The sequence below is a fragment of the Hemicordylus capensis genome, chromosome 3 (genome assembly GCF_027244095.1).
Source record: "Hemicordylus capensis ecotype Gifberg chromosome 3, rHemCap1.1.pri, whole genome shotgun sequence".
In the NCBI taxonomy this organism is placed as follows: domain Eukaryota; kingdom Metazoa; phylum Chordata; class Lepidosauria; order Squamata; family Cordylidae; genus Hemicordylus; species Hemicordylus capensis.
Genome location: NC_069659.1, coordinates 286478790 through 286500147, shown reverse-complemented (window position 1 = coordinate 286500147; position 21358 = coordinate 286478790). Strand labels below are relative to the sequence as shown.

Sequence of the window (21358 nt, the reverse complement as noted above, 5' to 3'; positions counted from 1 at the left end):
ATAGGTGACTGGAGCGCAGGTGGAGGAAGACTCTACTCAAATCTACAAGATTGCGACATAGAGCACATCTAAAGATCTATGCTCAGGCAATACGTGCGGCAAAGAGGCAGTTCTTTTCTGCCCGTATTGCCTCTGCAAATTCATGTCCAGCAGAGTTGTTCAGGGTTGTGAGGGGATTAGTATCTGCCCGCCCTCCCTTGAACCAGAATTTGGAGTCATCAGTTACCCACTGTGATGTGTTTAAAGAGTTTTTCGCAGATAAAATCTCTTGGATTCAGGCCGAACTAGATGGAGACTCGACCATTAATTTGATGTCTGAGCTGGAGATGCCAAACGACTCCTCTTATGTGATTCGACTGGATCGGTTTCAGTTTGTGACTCCTGAGGATGTGGACAAGCTGCTTGGATCGGTGAGGCCTACCACTTGTTCTCTTGACCCTTGTCCAACATGGCTTGTTCGATCTAGCAGGGAGGTTGTTGTAAACAGACTGGTGGATATCATAAATGCTTCTCTGAGGGAGGGCAGGATGCCTCCTTGTCTTAAGGAGGCAATCATTAGACCTCTTCTAAAGAAGCCTGCATTAGATCCCTCGGAGTTGAGCAATTACAGGCCTGTTTCCAACTTCCCATGGCTGGGCAAGGTAATTGAGAGGGTGGTGGCCTCTCAGCTCCAGGCAGTCTTGGAGGAAACTGATTATCTAGACCCTTATCAAACTGGTTTTCGGGTGGGCTATGGGATGGAGACTGCTTTGGTTGGCCTGATGGATGATCTCCAATTGGCATTTGACAGAGGAAGTGTGACTCTGTTGGTCCTTTTGGATCTCTTGGCGGCTTTCGATACTATCAACCATAGTATCCTTCTGGAGCATCTGAGGGAGTTGGGGGTGGGAGGCACTGCTTTGCAGTGGTTCTGCTCCTACCTTTCTGGCAGATCCCAGATGGTGTCTCCTGGAGACTGTTGCTCTTCAAAATCTGAGCATGGTGTCCCTCAAGGCTCCATACTTTCTCCAATGCTTTTTAACATCTACATGAAACCGCTGGGAGAGATCATCTGGGGATTTGGAGCTGTATGTTACCAGTTTGCTAATGACACCCAGATCTATTTCTCCATGTCAACTTCTTCAGGAGCTGGCATATCCTCCCTAAATGGCTGCCTGGAAGCAGTAATGGGCTGGATGAGGGACAATAAACTGAAGCTGAATCCAGATAAGACGGAGGTACTTATTATGTGGGGTCAGAACTCTAGAGACAATTTTGATCTGACTGTTCTAGATGGGGTCATGCTTCCCCAAAAGAAGCAGGTTCGCAGTCTGAGAGTATTTCTGGATTCACACCTCTCCTTGATTTCTCAGGTTGAGGCAGTGGCCAGGGGTGCTTTCTATCAGCTCCGGCTGATACGCCAGCTGCGCCCGTTTCTCAAGATCAATGACCTCAAAACAGTGGTACATCTGTTGGTGATCTCCAGACTTGACTTCTGTAATGCGCTCTACGTGGGGCTGCCTTTGTACGTAGTCCGGAAACTTCAGCTGGTTCAGAACGCGGCAGCCAGTTTGGTCTCTGGGTCTTCTCGGAGAGACCATGTTACTCCTTTACTGATGGAGTTACACTGGCTGCCAATAGGTTCCCGGACAAAATACAAAGTGCTAGTTATAGTTACAAAGCCCTAAACAGCTTAGGCCCTGGGTATCTAAGAGAGCATCTTCTTCATTATGAACCCCACCGCCCATTGAGGTCATCTGAGGAGGTCCGTCTCCAGTTACTGCCAACTCGTTTGGTGGCGACACAGAGATGGGCCTTCTTGGTCGCTGCCTCAAGATTGTGGAATGCGATCCTCTTTATCTCTGGCAATCTTCAAAAAACACCTGAAAACCCTTCTTTTCACCCAAGCTTTCTCAGCTTCCGAAATTGTGGGGTTTTTAATTTCTGATTTATTTTAAAATTCAAAACCTGATTTTGGGGTTTTTAATCACTGTAATTGTTTAATTGTTGTTTTAAAATGTTTTTAAATTGTTATTTGTTATATTGTTTTTTAATTTGTTATAGCTCTTTACTGTTTTAGTGGTGTGTTTTGATTGTGAACTGCCCTGAGCCATTTTGGAAGGGCGGTATACAAATCAAATAAATAAATAAAATAAAAATAAATACGGTATTTTAAACATCTCTGAAAGTTCAGAGAGTGCCACCAATCATTACGGTCACGGCTGGCTGTTTCTTCCTAAGTTCTCCTGTTATTCCTTCTGCTGTTGTTGGTCAGTGGCTGAAACCTCTTCTGAATGGATGAATGCACTTGCACACAGAGGCAGACCCTATTTGTTTTGCCCTGCATGTGCTTAGTGTTACCATTGTGTCTTCAACTTTCCATAATGTTCATCTCTTTTACCTAGCTCCCTTTTGTATAATTGTTGAGCTTCCACTGTCTGCTTTCTTTTGATATTGTGCCATGACAAAGTAATCCATCAAATCTGCAGATGGATGAGCTGTTGGCAGCTGGATAACTGTCTCTCCTTCTGGATCCTGTCAGATTGTTTTCATCCCATGTCAGTTTCCAGTAGTTCTGGGGGTTGTTGTCTTCTTGTGGAACATATTACTTTCTGTTTCACAGCAGTGTTCCCCTAAGTAGGAATCCTCTTCAGGATGAAACTCAAGCTGCACCTCTAAAATTAAGCTTGCAGGCTGACATTAAGCTGATACAGCTAGAAAGTAATCAAGAGCTTTTGACACAAACCTGTTTTTATGGCTTCTTGACTTTGAAATTAGTGCCTGTGAATTTGGTCATAGAACTGCTATATCTGAAACTTGCTTCAGAGCAGAAAAATGTATCTTCAATTCTGTCAGTGTTCACATAATAAGGCGAAGATGTGTTTGCCTGTCAAATAAGTCCCAAGAAAGACAGGAAAGTGCTTGTTTTTGAAAATTTGCTTTTATTATGTTATCTTCGTGATTGTAATAATGTTGTCAAATATATACATTTCTTGCCAGTATTAAGAATGCAGCAATTCCTCATAAATCATTCATGATCCAAACCTTTTGAGCTCTTAACCCACTCACTAGCCTTGACTGAATGTTGATGTTAGAGAGCTGCAGAACACAGTGGCTAACGTATTTTTGTCTCCAGGCAGTGCTCCTGAGCAGAGTGTGATGCGATGTGTCCTGTCCTAAGTAACTTGACACACTGTATAGTATCTGCCTGTGTGTCATATATGCCATTGTGAAACTAGTCAAACTACGGCAGAGCCATGCTGTACCTGGTTCTGCCTTGTGTGTTATCAGCACAAGTGACAGCTGAGATTGGTTCCTGGTCTCTTGTGCTGGGGATATGTAAACCAAAAGCAGACAGCTGATTTTCCAAGCCCTGGGTGCTACTTACGCTGCTGACCAGAAAGGGGGAAACCTCTCTGTGTCAACTGACTTGAGTGGCAGGTGACTCAACACAAAATTGTGCAGATAGGATGAATCTGGGACAGCAAGTTTATGTGGCTGTATCTGTGACAGACAGGGTTCTAATTAATCAGCAAGTGCTTCTTCTTTAGGCTTTGGGAAGCCATCCACTTATGAAAATGCAGCTGTAGTCCATTTTAAGGAACCTTGGTGTTTTTCTTTCTTTTAGCTCTGATTAATCTGTTGAAGTTTCTTATGTCCAATGAGACGGTTTTGCTGGCAAAATACAACATCTTTACCTTAGCTCTCATGGTAAGTGTCTCTAAGTCTTTCTGTGCAAAGTAGGTAACAGCGTTGTCCCTTGAAGATCAACAACATCGAAATTAGATAAATAAATAGGAATATACTTAATGGGGCAGGCTGCGGACCAAAATAGACAAGTCATATTGCAGATACTTTTAGGAGTCCTTATCTCCATCATACTATCTTTGTGTTTCCATGTAGCTGGGTTAAGAGCAATACAAGCTGGGTTGAGATGGGAATGGGTACCTCTGTGGATGTTCCAGTGGAATGTCAAAGCATTTGAGCCAGGTGTTGATCAAAATATGTGCCTATAGCTCTAGGCCTCTTATATTGTTATCCTAAGATATATTTCTGTCCCTGTGAGAAACCTGCCAAAGATAAGACAGAAAACCTTTAAGAAAGAACAACCAAGAGGTTTATGGCGGCGGGGGTGGGGGACATGACCATGTGTTTTGTAATGTGCATTCTGCTGCAACAGACAGGCTTGCTGCAGCTATACATAAAATCTGCTTTCAGAGTTTTAGTTGGGTGGTTTACAACAGCTACTTGTACTTTCTAGCACCACAACGTACTGAATTTGCCAGAAAAAAGTGGCTATGTTATTGATGGGGTTGAACACTTTTATCCACATAAACTAAGTGCTTGCTACATTATCTTTAAATTATTTTATATTGTTCATATAAATTATTTTATATACATTCATACAGTCTTTTGTTTTTAAAGGTGGTAAACCTGTTTAATATGTTCATCACTTATGGAGATACCTTCCTTCCGACTCCTAGCAGCTATGATGAGCTATACTATGAAATCATCAGAATGCACCAGAGTTTTGATAACCTGTATTCTATGGGTGAGTAGTGTTGGATGACTTGGCTTGCAGTTGACAAAACATGTATATAGATATAAGTTGTGTGGGTGGGAGAGAATGATTGTGCATGACTGCTGATCAGCATGTGTGCTCAAAATGTGACTGTCAATTAAAGCACAGATACAAAATAACTCTGATTGAAAGAATAAATGTTCCCTGTTCTAGGTGAAAGAAGCACATTAAAGAGTGTTCTTCCTCAAGAGCAGGCTTATAGAACCAAAGCTGTTTGAATACAGAATGATCACCTGGTTCACAGACGTGTGCTGTGTATGTGAAAATGTGCTTGTTGCTATTGCCAGACATGTAATATTTAAATGGTAACAAGAACACACTGTGCCCTCATTTAATGTGAACCTGGCTGCTGTGTGCAGAGTGCTCCCAGCTGGGAAACTATGCCTTAGTCTCAGGTCAGAGAGCTAGCACAGCCCCCAGAGCCAATCAGCAGCAATGTAAACAAGAAGTGAAAAAAAGCATTTTTTGGATGCACAACAAGAAACCTGCTGCATAGAACAAGGACCACGTGGCACTTCTAACATCCACAGAACCAGGTCAATGCCTCAGCTGTAATTGGGAAACAGCCCCCACAATATTTTCTGAATAGTGGCAGACAGAAAAATGTCAGAGCCTGGAAGTGATGTTTTTTGTTGAGAGAGTGGAGATGCAGAGGATCACAGTGCCGTACTGTGGAGTATAAACTTAGCAGGGAGACAGGGAACTGATGAAAGGACCGTGGTATGGAGGCATAATCAAGCATTATATCGATGAACCTCCTATGAAAAGCTTTAGCAGAGCTACAATGGAGGCTGTAGCTTTGCATCCTTTTTTCTCCCAAATTTTCTCTCCCCCCCCCCCCAATAATAAACCACCATTGTGAGAAATTGGAGTTATGCAAGCATATAAAAAGAGTTGGAAGGTCATTAATGAACAGAGAAAGCAGATCACAGTGCATAGCATGGTAATGTTGAAGGCATAAACCTGTACAATGATGGCCATGAGATGAGTTTCAGAGTAGCTGAAAGCAAATTGCAGGTGGTAACCACCTTTCATATATAGAAAATAACCCCAAGTGCATTATGCAAGGAGAATCTGTGCCCTATGATTCTGATACTTTAGCTGCCCTGGTAGCTATCCAGGGAAGATGCCTTGTTAAGAGATTTTGTGCACATTGAAATCATCTGGATGAAACTAGAGCAGCTTGCTGTATAGGTACAGCTGCATCTAAACAAACTTTAAGTGGAGTTTCAGGAGGGGCAACCAGACATTCATTCCAGACTTTCTTAAAAGGTGTCTTCTGCAATCACAGTCAGACCCAAGTGTATGGTGCATCTTTGTAGTAGAGTGGCGCCCAAGCCACCCCATCTCTCTCCTTTCCCTATCCCTGTCAAATAACTCTAAAACAATGAAACACAAAATGTTTGCTTATTCTAAGCCAGGCAAAATAGAACATCTCTGTTTCCCTGTATTGTTTCTGTTAAATGCTAAAGAACCCCAATTGATCGGCTTCTTAGCTGTAATTTTGTTTGGATCTTGAGCAGCATAGCAGCAGCATAATGAAGTTCCAGGAGAGGACTGTGGAATGCTTTCAGAGTTCAACTTTCTATTTCTTCTCTTGCAAGGTAGAAAACGGAATGCTAATTTCAAGAGAACACGAGTTTCTTTTCATGTTTCTACTCTTCCAAAGTGATTGTTAGGGCGGTAAAGTAATTTGCAGTAGCTAATTACTTGAGGAAGTAATGTAAAAATAGTGCATAACCTTTACATATGTGGTGATGGTTACATTTGAAGAGGAGGAGGATGGACATACGTTCTCCAGAATTATTTCTAAGTATTTGTTTAGCTATATGGTCAATTTGGAAGTGCTTTTGTTGTCAAATAAGTAACACAGAGTACTGTATAACCATCTTTCTGTCTTTTTCCTTTCAGTTCTGAGGCTATCTACCAATGCGGGTCAATGGAAGGAGCCAGCCAGCAAAGTGACCCATGCATTGGTTAACATACGGTAAGAATGGGGAAGGAGTCAACTGAAGCATGAACATTCTTGTAACTCACTTGTACTCTCTGTTTTTGGGACACTTGTTTTCTGCTATGGTATGCCATGCTGTTGGATTTCTGAGCATGGGGGAGATCACATCTAAACCAAGGTTGCCAAGTTGGGTGAAAGATCCCCCTGTTCAGCAGCATTTATGCAATGATAGGTCATGTGATCTTTCAAATGGGCAATGGTATGAGCTTCAAAAAGCTTTGCTATGCTGTGTTAGACTAAGTTGCAGATGTCATTCTGTGGTTCTGGACAAGGTGTGGGTATTTGAATGTACATTCCATAGTGGCCAGTACTTTCCCCAGGATTTGATTTTCAAAACCATGTGCTCATGTTTAGGAACTCAAGAGAATCTCTGTGGAATGATACAGTTCTGCTGGCATAGCAGGTCGAGATCCTGATGGGCTTTCTTTCATATCGAGACTCTTCATTTTTTTGGCACTTTCAGGGGATCTTGGAGACAACAGCTGCTGGTTCTTGGCATGCTGAGAGTCTTCAGTGATGGCCTGGGATCTGTCCCCAGGGTAACATTTCAAACTAAAGATTAGAATAAAAACACAATACTTATGGCCTGAAAAGTATTTTTGCCCTTGGGGCAAGCTAGCATCTAATTCAGGCCTTCTCAACTTTGGCCCACCTGCAGATGTTGGCCTACCACTCCCATAATCCCTGGCTATTGGCTACTGTGGCTGGGGATTATGGTAGTCCAAAAACAGCTGTGGTGGTGGGGGCCTAAATTGAGCAGGCCTGATAATTGCTGCTGCCTGAGACTCATTTTTCCTGAGAGGATGGTTGAAAGTTTGGGACCCTTGACTCTCTAGTCTCCAGCAATGGCCCGTGCTGAGACAAGTCTTGTTGAAAAAGCCAGCTGAGTGAGAAGTTACTTTAAAATATTTTGGTGATGGTGTTACAGGAATTTTCAGTGTAAAACACAGGCACAGATTTTGCTGGGAAAAATCCAAATTGTCCCTTTTCTGCTGAGAATATGAAGTCAGGCACACAAGCTGCACTTCACCTGTGAGAGAGAGCCTATCTTTGTGGTGATGTCTTGCCATTCTCCTGTTTCCTTGCTCAAGAAGTGTGTGGAAAACAAAATCCCTCTAGGCATTTTTCAAGTAATGTTGTGTGTCTATAAACGACCACTGAAGATTTTCTCTGCAGACCTGTAAATTTCATGTCCTTATGTATAGGTTCTGCAAGATTTACTCTGTTGTTCTCTTTATTTTTCACGAGCAAGAGATGAGCAAAGCTCTTGGGGACTGATAATGGTCTGTAAATATAGCGGTTGAAGTGGCAGTCATAGATAGGGAATGCTTTCTAAAATGCCTATCCTTGGCATGGTCTATGAATTCTTGACAATTATTTCATGGAAAAGTCTCTGAAACAGGGAGTAGAAGAAAACTGAAGGGTGCTTGCAAATTTTAAGGGATGTGGTTGAAAAGCAGCCTGGCTGCTCTTTCCTCTGTGGGCTTCTTGGTAATTATTTACTGTAATTGAACATCTTGAGAAATTGAAAACTACCAAATAGCAGCTTATTTCTTTGGCAGCGTAATCAGAGAGGGTAGGCCTGCCTAGAATGACAGAAGTGATGCTTACATCCATTCTTTGCATTCCCATTTTGGTACATTTGAATGGGGGGTGGGGAGTATAAGAATTTATAAGCTGCTTTTCCACCCACTATGGGTAATCAAAGCTGTTAAATCAAAACTAAATTGATGCGAATGGGAAATTACTTCATACCTGTGAATTTCTTTTCTGACAGGCACTGATTATTTCTTTGCATTTGGGGGGTAATGTCTGAAGAGGTTGTAATAAGTTAAATATCATACCCTCTCATGGGTTTTTGTGTTCTGCAGTTGTTTTGAAGGAGGCAGCCTGCAGCTGCATCTAAAAGTACTTAATTTTCTAGTGTTAGAGCAGGTATGAGCATATTGATTAAGTGCTTTTAATTTGGCTTTCTCAATTATCCAGAGTGCATCAGCAATGATGTCTCTTGTTCCTCGGCCTTTTCTGAAACCAGCTTGAACATCCGGCATTTCCCTTTCCACGTAGGGGTCTAATCTGCATTGGATGATCCTGAGCATTATTTTGCTAGCATGTGAAATTAAGGATATTGTGCAATGGTTTGCACAGTCTAAGTCTCCTTTCTTTGGTATGGGAATGTAGACTGACCTCTTCCAATCTGTTGGCCATTGTGTCATATATGTACTGCATATACTGTACAGTATATTGTATAGAGTTCTCCTGCACTTTGTCATTTGCTTGAGAAGTATGTGGCAGCAAATACCATCTCTCTTTTTTGACTTTGGGGTTTGCTGTTAGACCCTTACAACATTACACCTCCATAACAAGGGAAGCAATGGCTTTCAGGACTGTGTAAATCTTTTCTTGTTCATAATTTTGCCTGACCCTTTGCCAAGCAGATACAGTTAAGGACTTTAGACAATGTTCAGTCTCCTGAGATAAGTCCGTATTCTATAAAGTGGTTTGATGTGGGCAGACGTTTGCACTTTCTCTGATCGCTAAGTCTTTCAGTGAGACTGTTGGAGGCTGGTTATGCTGATTTGCCTTAATTCTAACATACTATTTCATACATTCTTGGTGCTAACATCAACATACTGCTGACCCAAACAATCCTAATTTCTGTTGTTCGGGGCAGAACTCTTTTTTTGTGAACTTTCCTGATATGCAAACAAGAAAATTCCAATGCCCTAAGTCAAGTAGGATCAGATTTAGCAGCTGGCATTCAGATTAATGTTGCACACTCTGAAATATGTTCTGTGAGCAATGGGGTAGGGGTGAGTTTTGCCTGTCACCCCTTCCTACCACATCTGCCTGTGTCTTTGAAAAATATGCTGTTCTCCCCAGGGGTGGAGCCACCATTGCATGGGGGTGGTTTTCTCCCAAAGAACCTGGGCTGCCGCATTCATGGGCTGCTCCTGTTGCCCCCACCACCTGACGTCAGATGCACAGGAGGCGTGGTTATGTCTGCAAATGGGGCTGCATGGCCCTGTTTGCAAGTAAACACTAAATTACAGTAAGCGCCATGCTGCCAGAGCGCCTTTCCTTGCGTGGCTGCTAGAGCGTCTTTCCATTTACAAGCAGGGAAAGGTGCTTTGGCAGCCATTGAGCTGGTGGGGGGGGCCGCTGGTGGCGGGCTGGACAGGGGCTGCTAGCCCCTGTGCCTATGCCACTGGATCTCCCCTTTCTGCTGCATTCACTTGTTCCTCCTCGAAATATGTCTCTGAGGGTCCTGCAGCCCTCAGGAACACGGTGCAGCGGGAAGAGAAGATTGGAATAAATTAGTGTTCTCGTGTTGCATGTGTGGAATATTTTTTGTGTGCAACACTAGTCTGGATCGTCAGCCATAATGTTAATTTGGTTACATTTAGTAAACACTGAAAAATGCCATGTAACTTTTCATGCTGTATGCATATCTAAAATGTTTTTTCAGAAGCTCAGACTATTTTAATTGAAATATTTGATTAGGCAGAAGATTCAATAAAACTCACAGAGCCCAATCTTGTGTGTGCATACTCAGAAGTAAGTCTCTTCGTTCACTCGGGCTGGCTTCTTAAATGTGGATAGAATTGAAGCCTTCATGTGGTTTAAATGTTCAACAAAGAAAGCTTTTACTTGTAAATCGTTTTAGCTAGAATACTTGCAGATATTTTAGGATGCCTCAATAGCATATACTTCCACCACATTGTTTTTAATTTTAAAGCGGGGGGGGGGGGGGATGAAGGCACTGAAAAGTGTTAACATACTAATTTTAGCATGTCCAAAGAACAATGCATTGCTGTTTATTAAATATGCATGAATGCTTCCTAAGGATATTCACCTGGGGAAAAAGTTAATTACATCTTGGAAACTGCCCAGTTTGACGGGTACTGTCTCCATTCATCATGTTACTAATTAATTTTATGGGGAAAAGTTGTGTTAGAAATATAAGTGGAAAGTTTTCCCATCCCACATCACTGATTCTTCACAAAAAATTTGTGCCATGCACATCTGAATTCTATATGCTTTTATACATAGAAAGAATACATAGATTTGCCTCTTCTTGTCTGTTTGAATAATTTTTCTTCTGTTTGTCATGGAAAAAAACAAGGAGTTTTGCAGGGCTCTTAATCGTGCTTCCTGATTGCAAGAACATTTAGTCATTCCACATTCATCCCTCTGCTTTTGAGATTTCAGCAGCCTTTGCCTATATGCTTTTATGCCTACCTTTGCAGCCACATGGCTAGAAATTTGTTTTTTTAAAAGAGAGAGAGAGATAAACCAACACGTGTCTTTCTCAGGATGCTGCAGCCAGTACTCAGTTTTGTACTTGCATAGTGTGATTGTGTATGTGTACCCTAGCAGTAGAGTGGCAAATCTGACAGTCTCCAGCCATTCTTGAGTGTGGCAGAACATGCAGCCTTCTCGAGGTGTCTGTGTATGTTGTTAATGGAACTGCCCTAGAGTGTGTGGTCAGCACCCCAATGTTTGGGCTTAATGGGCTAATTCGCTCTAAAAGGGGGCCAGCTCCACATCAGTTTTAATTTTTGCAAACGTTTGGACACAAGAAATGACTGGACTGAGACAGGATTTAAGTTTCAAAATAAAAATAAGGTATTTATTGTAGGAGGGGGTACAAAAGAGGGAAAATATGTGGTTACAGCAATATTACTACCAAAGATGCATTTAAGTACAATGAGGCATTTTAGCTTAGAGTCCTAATTGTCTAAGTTCCCAGGTGGGCAAGAGGAAGAGGCTTGAGAGAAAGATGGGGGTAGATTACATCTAAGAAGGGGATAGAGTGGGCCCAGGAATTGGGCAAGCATTCACCTTCACTTGATCTGGACAATGGGACCTCTAGAGAGCTGTAGAGTCTCGTTCCTCCGAGACAGCGTGGTTGGAAGCAGGAGGGTTGCAGAGATTAGTAGAGGGAGAGGTGCCCACAAGAAGGATACCTCCATGGGGCCAGCTTCCTATGGTGGCTAGGCAAGCTGAATGGACTGGTCCAGAAAGTGGCATGAAAAACTGAACATCTCCGGTTGCAATGGCAGGAGGACGGCAGATTGCCCAAGCTGCTAGTGATTTCAAGCTATTTTTAGGTTGCGAGAGAGCACAAGGAGTGCTCAATAGATTCCCAAGTACAGCACACAGTGGAGTATACAAGGAAGCACTGGTTGGAGTCCCGAGTGAGAGGCACAGGGGAACACAAAGATCATAGGGAGCACCCGATGGAGTTCCAAGTGTAAAGCACAAGGGAGCACAGGATGGAGTCCTGAGAGAAATACCCAAGGGAGCACACTGATTGATGGGAGTAGGGATACTTATATCCCATTCCCTAGCTTGGGGCAGGATTCCTTCTGCCCTTGCTGTCTGATTAGAAGTGCCAGGCTGGACCTGCACCATGCCTTGTGTCTGATCGCTCCTTCCTGAGTGTAACAATGTGGGAATTGCCTTCTGTGTGCAAGACTGATTGTGATGAAAATCAGAGTATACAGATGCTCAAAAGAGTATCTGTGCCTCCCTACCTTATCTACGTTTCTTACTCCTACTTGGCATATTTGGCTCATTAGTCGTTATCTCTTGTGAAAGGAGGGAGGGAGTTGAGGTGATTTGCTCTGAGTTCAAAATGGCCTTGAATGCCAGTTAACTGTAGTTAACTCTGGAGTCTGCTTAGCTGGAGCTCCTGTATTGGGGATGTTTGTGCATCTTGATCCCCATTCCAGTCTGTTTTGTTTGCAGCCAAATCTAGGGGCAACTAGCCCATTGCCAACTAAGTGACCTGTCCCCCATGTGTACCATAAACTAAGAGCTCACATTGCTGTGAAGCTCCTGAGCATATCAAGAGTGCAATCTCCAAGCCTGGAGATGCAACTGCAAACAGGGAGGCTCCTGGGAACTGGGCAGAATAAACATAGCTGTTAACAATGTCATGTGATGGTTTCCCACCTTAAAAATCTGGCCTCATGGGTTCCGATACCCAGCTCAACACTTGATTCGCAAGTCAACTGGAGACCTGACCTTCACTTCCATGAGGAAATAAGCTACTTTCAAGGCGGGTAAATTTTCCAGACTAATGAGCCCCTTTACATTAACATCTTGCAGTTTTGCATTTAATGAGAATTTTATTAATGCAGGGTTTGAAGGGGCATCCTCTGATTGCTTGCTAAGTGATGGAGGTGGCGTCTGAATCATTGTATTCTTTTAATAGACTTTCTTCTGATCAGTCATTTTCTCAAGGTGAATAAATAGATTAACCCCATGATTAATGGATTCAATTGCTCTATTATCTGTAATGCAGTCACATCATTTTATGTCATTTTATTATTTTTTCCACTGAAACATTTTCAAATTGGCTAGTCAAGTCTTTGCTATGCAACCTGGGGTAATAGGTTTTTGATGTATCACTTGGGTAATTGTGTTTCTCCTGATGTCTCTGCCTCAGTGCTCCTGCTTGCTTTATCATCTAAAATTCATATTCTCTCTGCTCTAGTTGCCCTTGCTTGTGGTGGTGTTTTAGCACAGAAGGCACTGTTGCTTTCTGTACTGTTGTGAGAATTATGAGTGAGGTGTGGCTGTTCTATATCATTTCTACATACATGTATTATACTGGCACAGTAATGCCAGTATTGTTAGGATGAGGAGTTGTTTCAAAATTCTACCATTATAAACCCTGAACATTCCATTGGAAACAAAATCTAAACCATCTGTCCAATCTGTTGAACATTTGCAGACATCAGCTAGGTGACAATTGACACCACCCCTTCAAATCTTGTGCAGATCTGATGTGAAATGGCTTAGATGTAGCTGTTTAAAAATTGACCCTTAAATGCTAGAAAACATGTGTTGGTTTTTTTTTGGGGGGGGGGGTTTGCCATCAGATAATGTGTTAAATGTGTTTTTTAAATGTGTGGGTTTTTGTTTTTTGTTTTAATACAGGTATATGCTGAAGCATAATCCTGTATTTTGAAAAAAAAACACCCAACCAGTATTTACTGAGCGATTGACCTCTGAAATCCCCATAACAGAATGAAATCAACTAAGGATGCAGATGAGCAATTTTTGTTCATAGAGAGTTCTGAAGTCTGAGTTAGGACAGGAAAGTCCTGGGAAGTTCTCAAACGTTCCCTTACTCCTCCTTTTTGTATTATGAGTGTTTGTTTTCTTCCACTGACTTGGCAGCAAGGTGGTGGTGCACATGAAGTGGTGACAAGGGGTGTTGTGAGCAAATGAATGGTGGCGAATGAACTTATAAGGGAATATAAAGCGGTAGCAAGGTGATGGTGGGCCTTGTGAGGGCAATTGAGGTAGCGGAAATGTGGCAAGAAACCTTGTGAGGGCATGCGAGGCAAGGTAGGCAAATGGACTTCGGAGGAAACATGAGGCAATAGCAAAATAATGAGGGAGGGGCAATTTGCGAAGGCACACGAGGTGGCAAAGTGATAGGGGGAGGGGGCGCTTGCAAGCTTCCCCAGTCACTTGCTAGAGAGCTTCTGAATTTCTGCCTGATGTGTCTCTACAAGGCAAACTACTTCCCCAAATGCCATCTATACAGTAAATGTCCAGCCAGAAATTTACGATTCCTGCTGTGTTGTGATATACCTAGTTGCTGATGTATCCAGAGCATTCTACAAATGGGCTGCTAAGTGATTATGCTGTCAATATCTTGCACTAGATCTGCGTTGTTGTAGCATCAGCTGTAGTACTCAAGTAACCTGCATTGGATCCATTAGGCATTTTTAGTCCTGGAAAGCTGTCCACTCAATGTTGACACCAATTCCTCCTGCCTTGGGCAAAACTGGCAATAGCAGCTGGAAGAATTATGTGTAGACAGCTGGATCAAGTCTTTGATTCCTCTCAACCTTTTCAGAGGAACATATTTCAAACCTGAAAGTGATATATTAATAACATGTCCACAAACATAAAATATTGCATAGCTTTTAGCGTTTATTTTGCTAACTGTTCTGTAGAACTCAATGACACTTGAAACAGTAATAATTTATATACTATATATTTTGGCTATGTTCAAGAACAAAGTAAACTAAGATGGCATCTCTGATTAAAATTGAAAGATAGAAGAAAATATTGAGCAAAAAGGGCAACAGCTGGTTCATTCAGAGCTAAGCCAAATAAGAGGTAACACAATTCACAAAGACAAGAAAAATAGACACACAGAATGTGTCAGAATGTTCTATGGCAAGCAGGCCTTACTCCCCATCTTCTTGTGAATTGGCATTCAGTAAGCATTCCAACATAGCAGTTTTCCATTTAGATTGAAGGCTAAGAAAATCCTGGCATTGCCAGCAGTCTGAAGAGGAAGGAGAAAGGTTTCCTGCAGGAATATGTGAAACTGCTCCGTGCCTTGAACTTCTGCCTGAACATTTGCTATAGTATGTAGCATTTGGGGAAAATACTATGCCTTGAAGAGATACATCAAACAAAAATTTATCAGGTGTGTTTGTAGGAAGTGGTTGTGGGACTTGTTGAATTTTTGACTGGACAATTTGCTATATAGGAAACATCTTGGGGAAGCACTGTGCCTTGTAGATATTATTATTATTATTATTATTATTATTATTATTATTATTATTAATTCGATTTCTATACCGCCCTTCCAAAAATGGCTCAGGGCGGTTTATAAAGAGAGATAACAAACAAATAGATATGTCAGGCAGAAATTCATTAGGGGCATCTGTGGCGAGTGCGTGGGGAAGCTGTACTTGTTGAATTTATTTATTTATCTATTTAGTTATTATTTACTTGTTCGATTTCTAGACTGCCCTTACAAAATAGCTCAGGGCGGTTCATGAATATCATAAAACAGTTAAAATCAACTAATGATCGGGAACAAAGATTTTAAAATACAATAAAGCAGCTTTTAAAAAAATAAAACAATTCAAAACCTTATAAAACCCCGATACATTAAGAATTCCTTAAAACAATTTAAAAACCCTGGAAGGCAAGGCCGAACAGGTAGGTCTTTAGGGCTCTCCTAAATGCCAATAAAGAATTCAAATTACAGATTTCTGCAGGGAGCACATTCCACAGTCTAGGAGCGGCTACAATCAATCAATCAATCGAGGAGTGGCTACAGAGAAGGCCCGCCTCTGGGTCGCCACCAGATGAGCCGGTGGCAACTGGAGCTGGACCTCCTCAAATGGTCTTAGCATGCGGTGGGGATCAGACCGAAGAAGGCACTCTCTAAGGTAACCTGGACCTAAGCTGATCAGGGCTTTAAAGGTAATAACCAGCACTTTGTATTTTGCCTGGAAACATAGCAGCAGCCACTGCAGCTGTTTCAAAACAGGTGTAATATGGTCTCTCTGAGTTGCCCCGGAGACCAGTCTGGCTGCCACATTTTGAACTAACTGAAGTTTCCAAACTATGTACAAAGGCAGCCCCATGTAGAGCGCATTACAGTAGTCAAACCGGGAGGTTACCAGCTGGTGCGCCACTGTTTTGAGTTCGTCATCCTCAAGGAATGGACGCAGCTGTTGAATCAGCCTAAGTTGATAAAAAGCACTCCTGGCCACAGCCTCCACCTGAGATACCAGGGTGAGGTCTAGATCCAGGAGTACCCCCAATCTGCGTACCTGCTCCTTCCAGGGGAGTGTGACCCCATCCAGCACAGGGAGATCAAACTCATCCCTCAGATCCTGAGCCCCTACAATGAGTACCTCCATCTTGCTTGGATTCAGCTTCAGTTTGTTATCTCTCATCTAGCCCATTACTGCCTGTAGGCAGGCATTTAGGGAATGAACTTCATTTCCTGATGAAGCAGATGAAAGAGAGAAGTAGATTTGGGTATCATCAGCATACTGATAACACCCAGCACCAAATCTTCTGATGACTGCACCCAGCGGTTTCATGTAGATATTGGAAAGCATTGGTGACAGAATGGAGCTCTGAGGGTCTCCATATAACAGTTCTCATTTAGAAGAGCAACTGTCACCAAGCTCCACCATCTGGGATCTGCCTGAGAGATGGGAGTGGAACCACTGCAAAGCAGTGTCTCCTATCCACAACTCCCCCAGGCAACCCAGAAGGATACCATGGTCAATGGTATCGAACGCCACCGAGAGATCCAAGAGAACCAACAGAGTCACACTCCCTCTGTCAATTCCTTGGTATAGATAATCCATAAAGCTGACTCAACCCTATAGCCGGCTCTAAAGCCGGTTTGAAATGGGTCTAGATAATCAGTTTCCTCCAAAACCACCTGGAGCAGGCCGGCCACCACCCTCTCGATCACCTTGCCCAACCAAGGGAGATTAGAGATAGGCCTATAACTATTCATCGCTGAGGGATCCAGGGAAGGCTTCTTAAGAAAAGGTCTAATTATTGCCTCCTTCAAACATGGAGGCACCTTATCCTCCCTCAGCGATGTATTTATGATATTCACCAGGCCTCCTCGAATAATCTCCCTGCTAAATCGAAGCAGCCAAGTCAGGAAAGGGTTCAGAGAACAAGTGGTGGACTACACCGCTCCAAACAGCTTGTCCACATCCTCAGGAATCACAAATTGAAACTGATCCAACCTAACACTGCAAGAAGGATTGCTGGACACCTCCTCTGTAGACCCTGCAGAAATAGTGGAATCCAAGTCGGCCTGAATACAGGAGATTTTATCCGCAAGGAACCCACTGAGGGCATCACAGCAGAGAACCTCCAGGAGCTGATTAGAAATAGAAGGAGTAGAAATTAGACTCCTCACTACCCAGGATAACTCCGACGAACGTGAACCCGTGGAAGCTATACGAGCCAACCAGAACTTTTTTGCTGTATGCACTGCCTCTGCGTAAGCCCTCAAGTGGGGCACGTGCTGAGTCCTGTCAAATTCGAGTCGTGCTCTCCTTCATTTGCGCTCCAGTTGCCTACCCAGCCGCTTCAACCCTCACAACTCCTCGGTATACCAAGGAGCTGATTTTGAAGCAGATCTGGAGGGACGCTTAGGAACAATCATGTCTACTGCTCTGACAAGTTCCTTATTCCAGGTTCCCACCAGGGCATTGACAGAATCACCAGCAGTACCAACTTAGAAACCCTCCAAGGCCTTTTGGAACCCTACTAGGTCCAGCAGCCTTTTTGGGCGGACCATCCTAATTGGTCCATCACCCCTGCAGGGGTGGATTGTGGCCGTGATACCAACCTTAACTAGGTAGTGGTCTGTCCATGACAATGGGGAAACCACCAGATCCCTCACCCATGGAACACCCCCCTGGTCCGAACAGAAGACCAAATCGAGCATGTGGCCAGCAACATTTGTTGGTTCAGAAACTAGTTGAGATAGGCCCATAGTTGTCATGGCCGCTATGAACTCCTGAGCTGCATCAGACAAGCCAGCCTCAAAGTGGATATTGAAGTCCCCCAGCACCAAAAGCCTGGGACACTCCAACACCAACTCCGCGACCAGCTCGGACAGCTCAGTTAGGGAATCAGTTGGGCAGCAGGGTGATCGGTACACCAACGGAATTCCCAATCTATCCCTAGTTCCCAGCTTCAAAAATACACACTCGATATAAGTCAGCTGCCTTACAGAGGCCCTGGCAAGGGAAATGGTATTCTTATGGACCACAGGCACTCCACCCCCTCGCCCACTTCCCCTAACATGCTCCGCAACAGAATGACCTGGAGGGAAAAGCTGAGCCCACACTGGACCAGTCACCTCCCCTACCAGGTCTCAGTTATACATGCCAGGTCAGCTCCCTTGTCTATGATCAAGTCATGGACAATTTCAATCTTATTCTGAACTGACCTGGCATTACAGAGGAGCAAGGCCAGGCTCTGTGGGAAATTGGAGCTGCTCCTCAAGGCCTGAGAGTTGACACAGTAGCTGGCAATGGAAACACTTACTAAATTGTAATGGCCAGCTGCTCTGCCTGCGTCAGTTCTTCTATTCCCCACTACTACAGCAATAACCACCCCAGAACTACCAGATGCACCCCCTGCAGTATCCCACTCAGGAGAGCCCATATCTGCAAACCAGCCTGGCTCAACTCGGTACAATAAAAACAACTCTCTAACCCAAAAACCTCCACCCACAACAGAATCTACACTCAACACCCACCCCGAAGATCCAGCTCCAAAGGCGAGCCCCTTATATAAAAAACAGGCCAAAAATTTTGGCTCTCGCCCTCGTTGCTCCCCCAAAGTGGCTCCCCCAAAGGGGCGGCCCCTCTGGTGGCGACGGTCCCTCTGGCGGCGGCGGCCCCCTTCCTTATAAATTCTGGGCAGAAAGCCTGGTTGATGGAACCAGGTGAAAAAACTGCCAAGTCACCCTGGGCTTGGCCTCGGTCCTGCAAAGCACCACAACACCTCAACCAGTTCAGGGGTGAGGGAGGCAGATGGAATCAGGAGGGAGCAAAAGGAGAAGGGGCAGCTAGGCAAGAACTAGACTCTCACCCTGAGGGGTGCCCAGCAAGATGGTAGTCCCTCCTCCACAGATGGAATCCCCTCCCTCCCTTCTCCAGCGAGTTTCTGGGCCTCTGTCACCCAAAGTCATTCTGGGCGACACGCTACGAGAGTTCCGAAGTGAGGACTGAGGAGGAGAGGGGGAAGAAAGTGCCGGCGGTGGCCGGCGGGCGGAGGAGGGGGGAGAGAGGCGGCGGCGGGCGGGGGAGAGAAAGGCTGTGGCAGTGGGAGGGCAGAGAGGGGAGAGAAAGGCGGTGGCAGCGGGAGGGCGGGGGGGGGGAAGCTGCGACGGCAGGCAGACGAGGGCGAGGAAAAACAGCAGTAGCGGGGCCCTTCTTGGCTGCCCGCTGCGGCTCTGTGGGGGGGGAGGAACGGGAGGGGAGGAGGGCTGGAGAGTGCTGGCCGGAGGGAAGGGGAAGAGAGGAGAGACCGGGGCAGGAGGAAGAGGGAGGGGGAAACAGCCGGCCCCAACGCGCCGCACAGATGCTCTGTGCGGGGTTGGCTAGTGTGTTTGTGTATGTGTGTGTATCCATGTCCCTATTGTGTATAACAGTCAGTTGTTGTAAGGAACTATGCTGCATAAATGGGTACAAGTTTATTTGCATGTTTTGAAATTGGATTCTCTGTTGCTGGGGTCGAAGGGCGTCTCACATGTGGATTATTTAATCCCCATGTGACTCCAGAAGGCAGGACTAAGCTAATTAGTATAGCTTCTTGAGACTGGGCAGAGCTAACCCTCCTCAGTTCTTTTAGTCCTGCAAGGCTCCAGGCAGCTCCTTCCCAACTCTCCAAGTTTTTTCTGTCCAGCCTTCCTCCTTTGAAAAATACGATAATTTTAGGTCCAAAAAGCAAAAAAGGACCAGGTTGGCCTCATCCTCCTCTTCCAGTGCTGTTTCTTCTATTTCGGAGACTCTAGTCCCTAAAAAGGCTAGAAAAAAGGGGAAGCACGTAAAAAAGTCTAAGAAGTCTAGATCTAGTTATAGACCAGGAGAATGCAGTGTACACTAATCTGAACTCTCTGATCGTGGTTCCCCTAACCCCAGAATACTAACCTTGAGGGTTTCAGATAACTTTTTCCACTGGAACACCGCAGGAGGCCCCACAAAGACCTCTGCTTGAGTTCATTTCATTTACCCCTGTAGATGAGGATCCCTCGTCCCCTGCTGAGCCACTGGGTGGAGGGGATCCTGAGCATCCATCATCTGAGGGTGAATGATCTGATAGCCAAGAACCAGAGTCCTCAAAGGCACCCCTCAGACTTTTTCAAGTGGTGGATTTGGCACCAAGATCGTGCACGCTTTGGGTCTTAACCTTCCCGCCTCCCAAGAGACACAACCAACCAGAAAAAGCGCTTTGGTGTTCCCTGGTTCAAAGACCTCTAATGTGACTTTTCCACTTCCAGAACAGTTTGTGGAGACAGTCAAAACAGAACAGTCTTTTTCTACCTGTAATTTTCACTACGCCCCCTACAGATGCTCCTGTAGTACAACTTATTTCTGGTTCAATCCTGACCAGGGATGAGGAGTCAGCACTTAAGGACCCCACAGACAAACACTTGGAAGGGGCCCTCAAACGCTCAAATGAATCGACAGCCTTGTCATTGAGGGCCTCTGCAGTGGCCTCTATGGTGGCAAAAGTATCTTTAATCTGGCTGGATGATTTGATCCAGGATCCGCCCTTGGACCTGGCCAGGCTGTGACAGACACTCTTAAAGTTTACACAAGGCACAAACCTTCATATCAGACACTACTCTTGACTGCCTATGTTTTGGATCTAGAGCAGCTACAGCCTCGGTGGTGGGCCATCACAACTTGTGGCTAAAATACTGGTAAGTAGATGCTGCATCAAAAACTAACCTAGCTGCCGTTCCTTATGATGGTGAAAATTTGTTTGGGAACATGGCTTTGAAGGACATCTTGGTGGAATGTAAGGATAAAAAGAAATCCATGCCCTCTTCCTTAAAAAAAAAAAAACAGGACCGACCAGCAGACGTTCCTTTTGTGCCTTTCGATCTCTCCTTGGGGGCTGAGACAGGGGCTTCAGATCCCAATGCCCCTACTGGGGTAGATCTAGAACACCCAGGCAGACCTTTGGAAATAGGGCTTCCTTCACCGCCCAAGCCAAGCACTTCAAACAACAAGCATGATGGGGTGGGAGAGGTGCCCCTTGGTGGTCGCCTCTCCTCATACTAGCACATTTGGGAAACCACCACGTCAGACCGGTGAGTGCTCTCCATCATCAAAGAGGGTTACTCCATAGAGTTGACCAACCAGCCTACTCACAAATTTTCACCCACCCCAACCTCCTGATGCCAACACAAGCATCAAGGCCTGCAGGAGGCAATTTGTCATTTCCTAGCAATA

General features: G+C 44.4%; 1 protein-coding gene across 4 annotated transcripts in view; it reads left to right on the top strand.

Moving 5' to 3' along the window:
* Positions 1-21358, top strand: part of ARMH3 (armadillo like helical domain containing 3) — a 237969-nt gene that overhangs the window by 95521 nt on the left and 121090 nt on the right. For all 4 annotated transcript variants that reach the window (XM_053305039.1, XM_053305040.1, XM_053305041.1 and 1 more), the window contains exons 21-23: positions 3608-3690; positions 4405-4531; positions 6473-6548. In XM_053305039.1, the coding sequence (XP_053161014.1) occupies positions 3608-3690; positions 4405-4531; positions 6473-6548 (286 nt within the window). The remainder of the gene's footprint in view (positions 1-3607; positions 3691-4404; positions 4532-6472; positions 6549-21358) is intronic.